This window comes from Plectropomus leopardus, chromosome 21 (assembly GCF_008729295.1).
Source record: "Plectropomus leopardus isolate mb chromosome 21, YSFRI_Pleo_2.0, whole genome shotgun sequence".
Taxonomy (NCBI): domain Eukaryota; kingdom Metazoa; phylum Chordata; class Actinopteri; order Perciformes; family Serranidae; genus Plectropomus; species Plectropomus leopardus.
In genome coordinates, this window is record NC_056483.1 from 26,220,103 (window position 1) to 26,237,540 (window position 17,438).

The 17,438-nt window shown below is 38.4% G+C and overlaps 1 protein-coding gene across 4 annotated transcripts in view; it reads left to right on the top strand.

Moving 5' to 3' along the window:
- The window catches only part of LOC121960495 (rho guanine nucleotide exchange factor 4-like), a 57,878-nt gene extending 42,979 nt beyond the window's left edge, over positions 1–14,899 (top strand). For 3 of the 4 annotated variants that reach the window (XM_042510217.1, XM_042510213.1, XM_042510216.1), the window contains exons 2-10: positions 1,048–1,227; positions 1,691–1,891; positions 2,596–2,775; positions 3,204–3,436; positions 4,786–4,915; positions 6,748–6,879; positions 8,110–8,353; positions 11,688–11,765; positions 13,420–14,899. In XM_042510217.1, the coding sequence (XP_042366151.1) occupies positions 1,102–1,227; positions 1,691–1,891; positions 2,596–2,775; positions 3,204–3,436; positions 4,786–4,915; positions 6,748–6,879; positions 8,110–8,353; positions 11,688–11,765; positions 13,420–13,577 (1,482 nt within the window). In that variant the 5' untranslated portion in view covers positions 1,048–1,101 and the 3' untranslated portion in view covers positions 13,578–14,899. The remainder of the gene's footprint in view (positions 1–1,047; positions 1,228–1,690; positions 1,892–2,595; positions 2,776–3,203; positions 3,437–4,785; positions 4,916–6,747; positions 6,880–8,109; positions 8,354–11,687; positions 11,766–13,419) is intronic. The other variant, XM_042510215.1, reaches the window with a different exon arrangement.
- Positions 14,900–17,438: the final 2,539 nt, after the last annotated feature.

Sequence of the window (17,438 nt, forward strand, 5' to 3'; positions counted from 1 at the left end):
CTAAATGTATCATTCAACAATGAACGATCAGAAGTTGATTTATTTCTTAGCAAATATTCAGTTTTAATATCATAAGCGCAGCTTCAGCAGTTTTAAGAAAGAAAGCTAAATCAATTTGCTAGAGCNCACTAAATGTATCATTCAACAATGAACGATCAGAAGTTGATTTATTTCTTAGCAAATATTCAGTTTTAATATCATAAGCGCAGCTTCAGCAGTTTTAAGAAAGAAAGCTAAATCAATTTGCTAGAGCAAATTTTAAAAAAATTACTTGACTCTTTTAAGATTTTTTTTTGTATAAAGTTACATAAATCTGCCAATTAAGACCTCTGAAACTATAACGTCAAAATATCTGCCTACCTTTGAAAATTTTACCACACAGAGCCCTCATGTATAGTGTGGTTTTTCTTGTTATTAGCCTCCTGAAGAAGGTGAACTGAAAAGGTAGACCTCAACCTAAACTAAAAGGTAGAGATAGTTCAATCGGTTTGAACTGAGTTCAACACACTTCATTAAGATATAGTGACTGAAATGTACTCTACTAAAAGGGTGAGCAGGACAATATTGAAATCCCCATGAAATGAAAGATACATGTTCCCACTTTTAATCCTGTGTTCCTTCATTTATTTCTTGTTAAAGGCCAAATATATGTACAAAAAATCAGAGTATTTTTACATCAAAATCCTCTCAAAGACGTTTACCCACTTCTAAAATCAGGTCAAAGGCTTTCAAATGTTTGATGACTCATTCTGCATTCGGGAGCATTTACAGAAGTTCATCCAATCAAATGATACTTTAGGCTCAGGGAAAAAAAAATGTTGGGTGGGTTAAAAAAAAGCTATCAGAGCAATATGGAGAGAGATAGGAAGTGTTTGGATGTCAGTGAGCAAAACCTTTGTTTTTTTTCCAAAAGTTCCATCAGTGAAGCCCATCCTTGGTCTTTTTAGTCACTGGTTGTTGACCCTTGATATCAACTGTTTGACCTCTGCAACTATGACCTTACAGCATATTTTGACCTTTAACTTTTGTGTGGTGCCTCTTCTGCAGCTGATCAGTGATGGCAGCGTGGTGTATGCTGAGGCCCTGTGGGACCATGTCACTATGGATGACCAGGAGCTTGGCTTCAAGGCCGGTGATGTCATTGAAGTAGTGGACGCCACTAACAAGGAGTGGTGGTGGGGTCGCATCATGGACAGCGAGGGCTGGTTCCCTGCCAGCTTTGTACGGGTGAGACAAACTCTGTTCATGCGATTGGAGGGGACAAAAATGACCTGCCATACAGATTTTAATTGCACTGTGCAATTAAATCAAGGTGGACTGCAGCTGGCAGACTGGATCATATGAATCCTCAAGCAATATATCTGAAAAATTAGGGCTTCATCGTTTTTTGGATCCTTACCAAGACCCCATTCATAATAAGCATGCTATGCTCTTGCACACTTGTCCACAAATAAGAAAAAAAATTGAGAGAAATGTTGTGACAGAATTTAAACTTATCCTAACATTGATGTGCCTTTTCCTCTCATGAATGCTAATCTATAAAGCAGCAGCTGTTAGAAAATTGGAGCTGCAGTTCATGTTGATGTGAATTTGTGAAGAGACAATTGAAACTAAAAGAGATGCTGAAGCAGATGATGGGGAAAAGCCAAATCCTTCCTAGGGATTTAACAGTTACCTGTGTCCTCTGCAGTTGCGTGTGAACCAGGATGAGCCCATGGAGGAGTATTTGGCCCACCTGGAGGAAGCTCAGGCTGGAGAGGAGAACCATGCAGGCCTGGGCTTGTTGCTGGGACCTGGTTTACCCTGTAAAGAACAGATGAGGACCAATGTCATAAATGAGATCATGAGCACAGAAAGAGACTACATCAAGCACCTTAAAGACATCTGTGAGGTCTGTTATAAAATTAGGGATCCTCTCTGTAAACTTTCTGTCCTTGTCGCTGTCTTGAGGGGACATTAAAAGCAAATTCTCAGTGTTTGTTGTTTTGTTGAGGCCTCAGGTACCTAGAATGAACTGTCTTCCACTGAGTTTTTATTTTAGTCGCCTGTAAATCTTTTGCACGGATTAGGATACATTTATATATTATCAATATTCTAAGGCCATGAGAAAGCAGTGCAGTGGTGAGAAGGTGTTTTTGTGGGTGGGGACAGGGAGTAGGAGGTTGGTGACAAAAAAAGGCTCTCAAGGCACTGATTAACCAATAGCAAAATTCTATTGCAGTAGCCAGGTTTCAACCTTTAGAGGGCAGTCGATGTACATATTTAGACACGATATGTAGAATTTTATTGGTTTGCACTTAAATGTCAAGAGTTGGTCCCGGATCCATCAACAACACTACTAAATATTCATATATTGTTTTATAACTGAAAATCTCTGTAAGTGGCAGTTGAACAGCTGGGAAAACCCTGGCTCAAAGAGCGTTGGCTTATTGGCAGCAGAGGAAGCAATAACATTTTATGTTGTACTGTATATGTTTTGTGTGTGGTGGATGTTTCAAAGTGTTTATTCCTGCCATTTTTTGTTGCTCATTGTTAAAACAAAGGAAAAATGTCTGTGCCGCATGTTGATGCTGAGACATTGTGTGTTTCCCTCAGGGTTACATCAAACAGTGCCGCAAGCGGACAGACATGTTCACTGAAGAGCAGCTTCGAACCATCTTTGGCAATATTGAAGAGATCTACCGTTTCCAGAGGAAGTTCATCAAAGGCCTGGAAAAGAAATTTAACAAGGAGCAGGCACACCTCAGTGAGATAGGTTGCTGCTTCCTTGAACATGTAAGCTGAGTCGCAGTGTTGGAAGGTTACAATTTACCCTGTTAAAAATGTAATCAGTACTATAAATGACTTGATCGAAGTGATGTAACTCATTACATTCAATAACTTTTTGATTACTTTTCTAATAAATGTTTTATACTGGGTAATAAAGCTGACCGATTGACTAAAATAGACTATGCCAAAAGACAGCAAAAAGATGCAAAGGAACAGAATGAAGATTGTATTCTACATACCTTCTTTTTTTTTTTTTTTTTTACTAAGAAAAATAGATTTTGATATAACCCCTATGTAATCACCACCATTTGAATGGTGACTGTCATTTAATTACATTTTCTTCTCAGTAACTGTAACAGATTACAGTTATATCTATTTTGTAATTTACTATGATTTGTAATTAATTGTTCTCTTTTTGTATCTTTTATGTGTAGCAAACAGATTTCCAGATTTATTCAGAGTACTGCAACAACCACCCCAATGCCTGCATCCAGCTCTCTAAGCTCATGAAGGTCAACAAGTATGTGTTCTTCTTTGAGGCCTGCCGACTCCTTCAGAAGATGATCGACATCTCCTTGGATGGCTTTCTGCTCACTCCAGTTCAGAAGATCTGCAAGTACCCACTGCAGCTGGCTGAGCTGCTCAAATACACCAATCCACAGCACAGGTGACTGCAAACTCTTTCTGTGTTCCCGCAGGGAAGGATTTCAGAAGATCCACTAATCCTGTAAATATGTGCTGATTTTAGGATTATCACTTTTTTTCTTTGCTTTAGGTAAAGGCATGTTCTAACTGGTCACCATGACCAGAACAGTTGGTTTTCATTAATGTTTTTTGTTATTTATTTATTTTTTTACCTTAGAACTGGTGCATGAACAACAAAACCTTGAGTTGAGAAAACTTTAAAAAGGAAAATAAAAACACTGGAAAATGGCAAGATGAACTTAAATGCTCTGAAAAAAACAGGGTAACACTTTATATCTATAATGCATTATGTCAGCATTAAAAGTGAATTATAATGCATTTATAATATGCTTTATGAATACTCTCATGAACACACATAATGCTTACTGATGCACTATATCAATAGCCTCTAGTTTTTAACAAGTCAAGAGCATCCATCAGACCTTTGTCACTTCCTTATAAATCAAATCTATAATGGTTTATGACTATTGATTTAGTGCATCAGTATCATTATATATGTTTATGAATGTATGCATAAAGAATTATGAATACATTACAATTCACTATGAATGCATACATAGATAATGCATTATAGATGTGGTCTTCATAGAAAGTGTTATCAAAAACAGTAACTGGACCTCAGGTTAAGATTTTTTCATTGTTATAGAATGTTGTACATTTAATAATAAACAATATTTTGATAAACAAAGCCCATGAATATTCAAAACATAAACACTGTATATGCACACACAATTCTTACTGGGAGTTAAGAGGTAGTAATCACTGACAGCAGCTCCTAGCTGTAAATATGTAAATATGGCAAAAATTCCATGAAAACACCAAAACTATTCTAGTCATAAAAGTCTCTTAATATTTTGCCACTCCCCTATCCTGACTGAGGCACTCCTCCTCCTGCAGACATTGAAAAACAGCTCAGTGTATTGTGTTTTTTTTTCTTTTTTTTTCAGAAAAGGCTCAGTAATTCACTGAAACAGCAGAAAACTGTGGTGTTTAGAAAACAAACAGGGTGAAATTCTTGGGGACCATTTACAGTGGCGGATTAATGCACATTTGGTGTGTCAGTGCAGGAACATGTTATTCAGGGATACTGTGAAACTCACTCATGCATCACGATAGAGCTCAATGGCAGAGAAAGATGATTTATCAAGCTTTGGACATACACAGAGGATACATGTTTAGTAGGTTACATTCCTTTTTGGTTTTGGTCTTTTCATGGAATTTCTTTACTATCGGAAAAATATAGAGTATCACCAGACTTTAAGCGTCTGTTAAGCTTTAGCTTTACACTGCATGCCCCTGTTTGATCTTTAGAGACTACAAAGATGTGGAGGCGGCCTTAAACGCCATGAAGAATGTGGCCAGGCTGATCAATGAGAGGAAACGGCGTCTTGAGAACATCGACAAGATCGCCCAGTGGCAGAGCTCCATAGAGGACTGGGAGGTGTGGCAAGATGCATCTTTGTTGTATATATAGTCTCTCTACTGTTCAGTACACCAGCAACAGGGCTGGGTAGCTAGCAGCAGCTGTGTGTGTGTGTGTCTGCGTGTGTGTGTGTGTGTGTGTGTGTGTGTGTGTGTGTGTGTGTGTGTGTGTGTGTGTGTGTGTGTGTGACTAAATGAAAGAATGAATGATGATTTTTTTTTATTATTGTGACATACAAACAAATATGCCCAGCATGCACGGGCTTACAAGATAGATGATTGGATGCAGCAAAGTTTGCAAAATTAAATGTATTGAAATTAAACAACCATTCTACCTTTTGGTCATCAGAGCACCAGAAAATATCAGGGTTTAGATGAGCCATTTAATGGAATATTAATTCTCTCAAGTCATCACAGTCTGTGCAGTTAAAGAGAAAATAGGACTCACTTTCCACTTCACCCAGATCACACAACTCACATATTGTTTTCCTCCTGAATGTTGTGGAATTGCCCAACCTCAATGACCAGGAAGAATACCAGCTCCTGCTGTGCGACTAAGGATAAGGCTTCTAGATAAATGAAATAACACATATTAACATGATAAATAACACTTTTTTTTTTTTTTTTTTTTTTTTTTTTAAGAGTTAACATTGCCGCATACGTTTTTCCTGTACATATACACCATATCTACCTCCTCAAAGTTTGGACAAAGCTCTTTTGCCCATTGGGTAAACACCCTCCGATTTATTTATTCTCTGTCATTTTGATTAGACAGTTCCACAATCTGATCCTGTCACATTTCCATTGAACCACTCCTGTTACCCAGCCCATGTCTCTTTATCTGTTGGAATGCTAGCAAATCTATGAACCCCCAGAAAAGATTGTGTGACTCTATTCTGAATAGTTTCAGAAGTTTTAGATTCTTTTAGGCCCCATGTCCCTGCAGCATAATTCAATCTAGGAGGGACACATGCATCATAGAGTTATGTATATATAGAATAACCAAGATCTTTACATACTTTCAGTTTATTGAGCCCATTCCAGCCCCTAAAGATCAATAAGTCACCAATCAAGAAACCTAAATGTTTAAATGTACCAACATATTCTAAATGGATTTGACTGAACCTTTGTGAGCTTCTTTCCACACTTTTCTGTCAGAAATGCATTGTCTGTGTTTTACTTTGGTTTATTGCTAATCTTCATTTATAGCACTACACTTTGGCCATATTTAATATATTCTGTAGATCAAACTCAGCCAGTAAAATGATACAATCTGTGTAGAATAAATACTCAGTTTAGTATCATTCAAACATTTGCCTAGATTTACTTTCTTAATCTGGAGAGCTAAGTCAATTATTTAGTCAAATGCCTTTTGAAAGTCAATGAACCATGAGAAGGTGAATTAACTTTTACCAGATTTTAGTTTAATGATAGTTAGTTACTGAATGTATATGGTCAATGCAGGCTTCTTTCTTTCTAACTGCATCTCACTTGTCATCAAGATGCTGTCCCTTTTCTAAATACTGCATGAGCCTGGTGTTCAGGATATTAGAATGCAGTTTGTACACTGTGCTGAGAAGACTGATACCTCTGAAATTGAGGGGTGTTCTGGGGTCATTCATTAGTGATTTTAGTCCGGGTTTAATAATAGACTTGTACCGCATTAAAGAGATTTAACCGTGTTCAAAGAATGTCTTGAAAAGACAAAAGAGGAGTTAAGGCAAATGTGGAAATTTTAAAGCTTCATTTTGCTGTGTGTATGTGTGTGTCTGTCTGTGTGGGTGCGTTTGTGCGTGCGTGCGTGCGTGCGTGCATGCATATGTGCGTGTGTGTGTTTCTTGACCCATGCAGGGAGAAGACGTCCTCAGCAGGAGCTCTGATCTTGTGTTTTCGGGGGAGTTAAGCAAGCTGTCCCAGCCTCAGGCCAAGAGTCAACAGAGAATGTTTTTTCTCTTCGATCATCAGATGGTATACTGCAAAAAGGTGCCTCAGCATGTTACACTGTATTTGACATTATTTTACTTATGACATAACAACAAAAGAAAGGAAAGAAAAGGGCTTTTTCAGGCTGTTACTTCTCAGCTTATGGTTGGGGTTGCTTTCATGCAGTTGTAGATTTGTGGGATGGGGGGAAAGAGGCATGAATTTCTGAGTACTTTTAAGTCTTTTGGCCACCTGGACACACTCCATTTGTTTAATTGTGCACCGTTTCCCGTTTGCAGAGCTGTGTTGGTGTATACATATATATATACATATATATATATATATATATATATATATATATATATATATATATATATATACTGTGTTATAGTTTGGGAGTGACTTGATAATGTTTAAAATGGTTTAGGGAATATGCGCTACAATGTGTAAGCTTGATATGAAAACTATAAAATTTTATCTGACTCAAGACTGTATAAGCATGGACCCTCTGGCCCCTTAGGGCGCTACGCTCCAAGGACAGTTGGCCCCTTTGGCTACCTAGCAATACAAGGTAAAAGGTAGATTTATTGTCATTTTTCTTAAATGTGGTTTAAGAAGAAATGAAATTGAAGTTGATCCTAAATCCTGCTATATCTTTTTCGTGTTAAAGGAGAAGTTGAGGCGTCTCACAGTTTGGGGAAAGAAGCTGCTCTGTAGTCTGGTGGTCAGTGGTGCTCTGTAGATGGGAACCAGGGATGTTCTGGGCAGTTTTAATCACCCGTTGTAGAGTCTTCCTGTCCTGAGCCGTGCATGAACCATGCCAGTTTGTGATGTTTCCAGTCAGTATGCAGTATGAGCAATCACTCCTCTGTAGAAATGAACTACATCTTGCTCTCGAATTTAGCCTTCCTAAGTTTCTGTTGGAAATGGAGCCTTTTCTGTGCTTTTTTTAACCTCGGTGGTGATGTGTGATGACCAAGATCACTCATGTCAGAATCACACAGTCCAGTCATGTCTATGATTTTCATCAATACATTTTGTTATACTCCATCATTTCATCAAAATTAAAACGTCGCACAACTCTTGTGCAGGACACAAGGCTTTATCAACAGACAGTTTGGGCTATATTTCCTTTAATATTAATCCTCTGTTTGTTTAAACCTGTGGATTGAAACACAACACTGATTTCTAAAATCAGTCTGCCTTATTGGCTCTTTTTGATTCTGTGGATTATTTAGTTCTTAAATTCCTCAGAAGGATTCTTGGCTGAATTTATCCTCATAATTGCAGGACCTCCTGCGGCGGGACATGTTGTACTACAAGGGTCGGATGGACATGGACCACATGGAGGTGATAGATGTGGAGGATGGCAAAGAGAAGGACTTCAACACCAGTGTGAGGAATGCCCTGAAGCTGCGGTCACTGGTTAGTGATGAAATCCACCTACTGTGTGCCAAGAAGCCAGAGCAGAAGCAGCGCTGGCTGCGAGCCTTTGCTGACGAGAGGATTCATGTCCAGCATGACCGTGAGACAGGTCAGATATATGCACAGTTCATCTTCATGCTTAAAGAAAAACACACAAACTTGCAATCTTCTGGTTAATTGACATTGTCTCCATAACCTTTTAGTCATGCTTCATTCTCTGCAAACCACAAAGCTGATTCCATGTGATCTATGTCATCCTTTCTTCTCCCTCCACTGCATCTGCATTTACTCTTTAATATCCACACTTTTGGTAAATCAGGTATTGTGGGTCTGCCAAGAGTAAATGGATTTCTATGATGCTGATCCAAAAATAGAGAGGTAAAATGTCAGCCAGGCTTCTGTCCACAGTTATTACTCTTTATTATCTGGCTACTTCACTGTGACATTATCAATTAATTATCGATTTATTTGGCACATGAAATGATATAAAATACAATTTTAGTGAAGTGTAATCCTGTTTGTTCCATCAATGAGTGCAATAAAAGGACTTCAGTGGTGAATAATGGACTGGGCAATCTTAGGCAGGGTCCTCAGTCAGTCTCCCGTTGGCCTAAGAACAGAAGCTCGTCCTGAGCCCCTCAGTGCTGGCCTGGTGTTATTGTTACCTTCTTCCCAAACTCAGTTGGAAGAAAAGGCAGTTATCTGGGTGGCTGGGATTTTTGGCTGGACTGCAACATGCGCAACATGAGCCTTACATTTATTTAAAGTTATTAACTGATACGTGTCCGAATGGGTGTCGCTGCCATTTTAAAGAAAAGAAGAAAATAAAACACCTATTAAAACTTAAGTGAATATTACGTGTTACAGTGTCGGACCAGGTGCTGATGTAAAGACAAATTCTCTGTTTGTTTATCAGCGGTGATATGCTTCACAAACAATCGGTATCAGTGGAGCTTGGCTCTTATAGCGGCCATTATACCCCCCACATTCACATACACAAAATAATCAAGGACATAGTTTTCAATTTTGATTTTATTTCATGTAACCTCATTAATTGTAAACTTTAAACTGCAATAAAATTGTTTAAAAATTTGCTGCAACGGAAACCACTGTCTGAGCACAAAAAACTTTGGACTCAATTAACTACCAGCTCTCAGGACCAATCTAGACAACTTGACCTAAGATCTCTGAAGTCTACCAGATGCTGTTAGCCGTGGGACAGAATACATTTTATAGGTTTAAATAAATAACTGCAGTTTGCTTACAGTTTTCATTTTTAAGGCTTTTCATGCATGTATATTAGTTACAGGGGCAAATTGCTACATAGCCATTCCGATCTATAGTTACTGCACCCAGTGGTGCAGTTCCATGAGTATTGACACACATTATCATGTAGAAGTGCTCTACTTAGCCTACATGTAAACTTTCAAATCTATCACCTATTAACTAGCCTATTAACTTTTAGCTAACTAGCAACTGATGAACTAGCTAAACTAAACTTGCTAAACTAATCAATACTTTGGCTTAAAAACATCAGAAATTACAGCAAAAACCTCGATCTACCAATCTGAAGGACATTTGTATGCATTAACATATTGTGATCGATAAATTATAAAGAAATGGTGAGAGAAAGATGTCTACTCAACATGCTTGCTGAAATCCCTGCATGTCAAGAGCAAAATGATTTGTGAGGTGAGGTATAGTCTGGACAAGGGGGGTATAGTCTGGCCTAACCCCCCCCAAAATAATATGTGTATATATATATATATATATATATAGGCCAGACTATAGCTATAGGTATAGTTTGGCTGAAGTTTGAACCCACGGCAGCTGTGGCGATGACACAGCCTCTTTACATTGGGTCCCCACCCCACCCTATCAACTAAGCCCTGAAGCTTATCTTTTTTGCTTAGTGACATCCTGAGGGGGTCACAGTGGTGAACCAATCATGTTTGAAGATTACTGAGAGGTTGAGTTCAAATCGCTGTTCTTTGTGTGAAGAACAAACAGTAGGACAACAGTAGCCATTTTGAAAAAGGAACTCACAGGATTGTCTTGTAATCTGACATATTCATCAGACATTGCCACATGCTTCTGGGATTGCCTTCCTGAAACTGAAATTCTACTTTCTTGCCCCGCCCCTAATATAATGGTTGGGGAAATACTGCTGTGACCTTGACCATTAAACACCAAATTCTAATCAGCTCACTGTTAAATCCAAATAAATGTTTATGTCAAATTTCAAGAAATTCTCTCATGGTGTTCATGAGCTATCACTTTCATAACTGAATGAATGCAAAGTCACTGGGATGTTGACCTTTGACCACCAAAATCTAATTAATTCATCCTTAAATCAAAGTGACTTTGTGCCAAATTTTGAAAAAATCCCTCAAGGTGATCATGAAATATAACATTCACAAAAATTAGACATAAGATATCAAAGTGACCAGAACCGTTGACCTATGACCACCAAAATCTACTCAGTTCATTTTTAAGTCCAAATGAATGTTTGTGCTAAATTTGACAAAAATACCTCAAAGCATTCTTGAGGTGTTCATGAGAATGGCAGGAAAACCCAAAAACATAACTCCTCCAGGCTCAGCTACTGCCGGAACAGAGAAAGTGATAGTAGGCACGTTTACATGGAGCCGACTAATCTGAACAGGATTAAACATGATCCATATAAACACCTCAGCCAGTATAAACAGGCCCAGACTGATTTAAATTTCCCTTGGTTGCAGAAGGATAGTTTAAACCTTTTCATAAACCAATCAAAAGAAAATTTATGTCATGAAAACATTGAACATGATTCCTCTCTGGCTACGTTCTTTTTATGCATTCTCTTTCCTCCCTTCTTCTCCTCTTCATTGGTATCACACTGTTATTTGATAAATCGGCATCAAAACAACAGTAAATATCTCTCTGAACACAAACTAAATAACTATTTTAGCCATTTGACTTCAGACTCCAAAAGGGGCAGACAAGGTGCTTAAACAGCTCCAGTGGCTCCGTAACCATAGTAACTCACTCACTCCTGCTAGGTTGCACAAGGTAGAGAGAGAGAGCGAGAGCGTGCTGTGCTGTTGGTTAGTTATCGTTTTTTTAATTTTTCACTTAGAGAAAATGCACTTGTGGCATCAGAGAGTGTGAAAAGTGTCAATTGCATGTGTCTCATGGTCAAAGTAGCCCTGTCACAGCAGCTGTAGCTGCAGCAGTATGTAAACACAAAATTGTATTTATAGGACATCCCACGTAAACAGTTGACCCGAAATCTTCACTCACATTATTAATCAGATTAAGTTTGGTCTAAGGACACAGGGTGTTGTACATACTGTACAGATTGTAAGGCCCCCTGAGGCAAATATGTGATTTGTGATACTGGGCTCTATAAATAAAACTGAAATGACTTCACTTAGTGTTTCTATGTCTTTTCCTCCTCTCAGGATTCTCTCTCACAGAGGTACAGAAGAAACAGGCCATGATAAATGCCTGCAAAAGGCATCCAGCTGGGAAACCCAAAGGTATGCATCCATGGGTTCAGAGACAGGCAGATATCTGGATTGCAATCACTATATATATATATATATATATATATATATATATATATATATATAATATATAATATACTAAGGACTTGCGCTGGAGTCGTTTTTGTATCAATGTAGACTTTACATTTTCCTTAATGTTCAGAGGTATGGTTTTCTTTTGTCAGGAAATATAGTACTAAGAGGAGTCCTCAGATATCTCCCTTTCTCCTATGTCACTAGGACCTATATTCTGAGAGCACACCAGAATCACTTCTAAGAATCATGTAAAGGTTTGACTACAAATAAAGATACTTGTCCTCCCTCAGAAGAGGACAGCAGACGTATTTATGAAGAGACCTACACAAAATGTATCAAGAAGATGCTTTTACCCTTTTAAAACAAAAACCAGCATACCAATAACTGTATATTGCAGTTCTTTAATTCATGTTAAGCCACTTTCAATTGACTCAACACCTTCTGCACAGGTGTTTTCACATTAAAAGGTTCCCTTTTCCTGGTAGGCTTTTGATATGAAGCATCTCAAGAAAGTGTTGAGTTTCATCATCATCATCATCATCATCATCATCATCATCATTACCTGAACTGTGCTTGGAAAAAATGGCAAAATAGAGGCAAGTGGCTGATTATAACACCAGAAAATTCCATCAAACCAAAAATGAAGTGAAATGTTGTGAGCCTATTCTCAGTGGTGTGGGCCAGGATGAGATTGGTGCAGCTAATACAGGTTGTTGTACATCAAGTTTTCAGAAATATCAGCATTTCAATTTTTTTTTGTTTGTTTCTGTGTTTCCTCCTTTGGCACTTGACTTTCTCAAGAAGTTTCTAAAAACAAAATAGGACCACCTGGAAATGGCTAACATCGAAAAGTCAGACTAAATAATGAAGTCAAAATAAAAGGGCAATTCAATGTGTTTATCAGGGTAAACAACCCTCCCCCTGGCAGAGCGCTGTTATTTGGACTGATGCAGGTAACACTACCTTCTTTGTTAGTTGAGCAACAAACAGACAGCTCTGTTTGATCAAACCAGTGTCTCTCTTTCTTCCTCTGCCAGCATCTCTTCCTCCCCCTATCTTCACCCACAAGGCACGGAGCTCCATCATGATAGTAATGAAACATAAATACAGCGTAGTTATTTGGCTGGAAGAACAGGTGATGGCAGCCCAATAGTCCCCACTGCAGCAGGCCAACCATGAACAGAAAATTGTCCATTCAGCAAGTGAGGAGTGGGGGCATTCCTAGATCTAGGCACTGGAGTTTGCTTTGGCTGAATTAGAGTTGCTACAGCTATGTTAGCTGGGCACGTAAGGCAGTCAGTAGCACATCTATGTAATGTTACAGTTTGAAATACAACACAGTTACCCAGCAAAAAACAGGACAATAGTTGGTTCAATCAAGGACTCACTCCACACAAAATAACTTTAGTCCACTAGACTCATGTATGCTTTCATAGGCTCACCTTGTAACATTAGGAGGTCTGGAGGATTAGGTCATTTGTTATGAGGGTCATGTCTACACAAGGAAAATCACTTGTTGTAGGAAAAAACACTTGTCTTTGTGCTCTGATGTGAAATACATAATGTGTATGAGATCGCTTCAGGAAGATATTTTCTGTTTATTGCCCCTCAGCAGTCACCAGACCCTACTACGACTTCCTTCTGCGACAGAAACACCCCTCTCTCCCCACTGCTTTGCCCCAGCAGCAGGTCTTCATGCTGGCTGAGCCCAAGCGCAAAACTTCCACCTTCTGGCACAACATCGGACGATTGACACCCTTCAAGAAGTAAAAAAAATAAATCAGAAAGGAAACGAAAAGCTGTGGAAAGAAGAAATGAAGGACAAAGAGAGGCGCTCTCTGCTTGTGCCTGAATAGACCCCTTTTTAAATGATCTCTTTTCTGTCTTTGTTTTCCTAACATGGCCCTAATTGACAAACTGAGTTATCATATAGATGAGGATGATTATGATGATAAGGAGATTCTTTTTTGAAAGCACTTTATAGGCTGGTTAACAATCAGACTTGAGAATGGTCTCCTGGAGACATTGAATCAACCAGGGAGAATGGATTGCTTAACTAACTACTACTACTACTACTACTACTACTACTATTACTACTACTACCATTACTACTACAACACCTTCAGTCAACTACTACTGTACTGCTGTGAGAAGGGACTTCTGACTGTGCGGCCTCTGTGAAGACATTGGCTGTCAACAAAGTTGTGTCATTTATTTCCTCATCTCTTGTATTGTTTTATTACTTCAGTTGCCAAGTGTTCACAGTGCCGGATTATTTGTTTTATATTTGTTTGGTATGTGTGTTTATGAAAAAAAATGTCAAAAAGTTGAGATGGGGAACTCATACTTCTGTGCAAATACATGATTTCAGGATCTGTTCAGTTAAGTTTTTATCTGCCAGGGCTTACTTAATTCTTAGTCCTCTGGTGCATTTATGGTATTGTGCCCCCCCCGCCCCCAAGGAAAAAACTACAAAAAAACAAGTCATTAATAGGAACTTAACATTAAAACAAACACTAGCAACACATATTTCTTGAGTACCATTTCAATGAACATTAACAATCTGTTAATGGATGACTTAAAATGACATGCATGGATGTGATGAAAATACTGTGAAGAATATTTTTTTATCTGTGCAGAGACCCTGCTATATTTAAGTAGATCACGAAATGAGATGTCATTGTGCTAGTATGCTAACATCACACACACACACACACACACACGCACACACACACTGATATGCTTTTATCTACCTTTTCTTCTGACAACCAGTGTTCCTGATTAGTGTATCTGACCTTCAGTATAAATGCAGCCCAATGATTTCACTCTGTAAGTGCATTCAGTGAAATATGCTCCTTTTCCCTTTATGTTCAAATGTTCTTCTGACAATAGGGAATATTAAACATTCCTATGCTGTCAGTTGTGACTGTCAGGCGGGGTGGTTATTAATTTATTTCACAGTGAAGTATAGCACTATTCAGCAGACATCATGGAGAAGTGAAGGTGCACTGTGATGCTGTTCTGTTATTAGTTCAGCTGCTGGTATTAAGTGAGGTTTTAGGGACCATACCATTGTTTTTGAAACTCTAGCCTCCTAAACTATAAAACATGTACCATTTACATTTTCACCAAAACTTTTCAAAAGCGAGCAAGTTTGTTTTTCTTTTCTTTGGGTATTTTCCTTTCCAAGCAGCAATATTTTATTTAATTTTTTGTGAAGTATGAAGATTGACTTTCTTAAATTCTGTCATCCACCTCATTGAACATCAAGTCTGATGTCTTTCTACAATACCTGCTGTAGCAGTTTAAATAGAAGATTTATTTATTAATCAACAATTAAATTAAATTATGAATTAATTCATAAATCAATACCAAAATATGAAACTTATAATGCTAAATTATGACTCATAAACATAAGAATTGTTGTAAAGATGAAGTAGAGTAATGGGACTCAACTTCGGCTATCAGAAACAATGAGTTTACATTTAAAAATAGAATTCATAAACCTCGGAGCACCACCCATTAAAATAGAAAGGTTGATAGCCCATTTCGCCTTTTTAATTAATCTAGACTTATGATTTTAAGGTTGCTAGTACTTTTTCCAGGTGTAGTGACACGACATTATACACATACACATCACAAGATCAAGTGTCTTTATAAATGAAAGAAGGTAGAAGGTAGATTTATTAGTCATTTTTTAAACAAAGTTTAAAAAACAAAATAACATTTACCCTTGATCCTGCTACATCTTTGGGGTTGAAGGATGAGTTGATTAAAAACAGCAGCTACTATGAAGATTCCATTCAGTTGCTTGGGCATGTAGCTGCTGGTGGCATCACAATTCCTGCAGCTCATTTTTTGAATTTACATTGGAGTCTTGTGTTCTTATGGCTCCCAACAAGGTTTTTTAAACTATTCACTTTACAGCAGAACTACTCCTAAAAGTCTACAAATAAATGACTTTAAGAATGACTAGGAATAAAACTTGCTGTTTTAAAGGCTCTCTCTTTCAAGGTTAAGATTAACAGTACCTCACAGCATTTCAGGGCTGCAACTCATTATGTACTAAAACTAAACAACTTTAGCATTTGAACACAACAGTGTATATGCACTGCCCCCCCCCCAACACACACACACAGCTTGTGTTTGTAAGTTAGTTCTGTAGGCATGAGATCACCACACAACATTTTAAAGTATGCTTTACTTTGAATATGAAAATCAGTTACTGTGGTCTTCTCTTATTTAGCTAATTTCAACAAAGTGAATGATGCCTTTGAATTTGAGAGTGAATGAGGAAGAGAGATAGGACAACAGGAAGCAGAGGGTGAACAAGCTGCTGCTAGGCAACAAAGCTAAAGAGGCTGGTGCTGTGACCCTGTGCCCATAGAGGAAGAATGCCTGTGTTGTATAGAGTGTGATCTGTTGCTGCCCTATTTTGGTGTTGATGATGTGTCTGGGGATGATACTGCAGACAAGACACAACACTATGAGGGGCCATGTGGGACATTATTCACAATTACGTCTCACATTCACATATGAAACCAATATCATTCACACACACAATTGAAAACCACACACACATCTAGGTCCACTGTTATATATATTCACGAGTGCGCACGTATACACACACACACACACACACACACTTGTGAAATGCTTTCACAAGCACAACTGAAAACCATTCACACACATAACCGAAATCATTACACTCACACACACAACTAGAAACCATTCACACACATATCTGAAAACCATTCACATACACAACTGAAAACCATTCACACACACAACTGAAAACTATACATGCACACAACTAAAAAACATACACACACACAACTGAAAACCTCTGTCACACACACACACACACACACACACACACACACACACACACAGGTGAAATGCTCCCACAAAAAACAGTGGAAAATTTCAGTTGAAAAGGGACACATTTCAGTTGAAATGGAACACATTTCAGTCGAAACCAAAAGGTGGAAAGAATTTAAACCATAAAGTATACATGAAGTCTAAATGGGGGGAATCCGCACGGATGTCTTTCCAACAACCTACAAATAATCTTTCTGAGGCAGCAACTTTACGCAACACTATTTGGCCTCACTAAGACCATAACAACATTGACAAATGCGACAACAGTTGGACAGCAACCAGTTGTTGCAACTATGAGTTCGGACACGCTGGATAGCCACCTGGCATCCCTCTTCCATTAGGCCAGCAACGCAAAATGCCGCAGCCAGCTACAGTTCTGGTCAGAAGAAGATAGCCCCTCAGAATTTGTCCCTCAGATAGCATCCCGTTACCATAGTAACTCGCTTACCGGCATGCTTGCATGCAGAGCGAGAGAGGAGAGGAGGGAGAAGAAAAGACACTGACTTAGATTACAGCATGACAGAGAATAAACCACTGTACAATAATTGTGTAGATATTTCAAACCTTTCCCCAGATTATCTGAATGACTCATTTGTCTTTGCTGACCTGTCTCGTCAGTGTGCTGCCAATAACCTTGTTTCAACACGTTGTTTTCAGTTATGTATTTTTTCTTTTTTTATTGCGTGGGAAAATGGACGTGGCTTGAGTGTCAGTTGCGTTGCAGGAAGGAATTAAAGAAGGCTTTGTTCT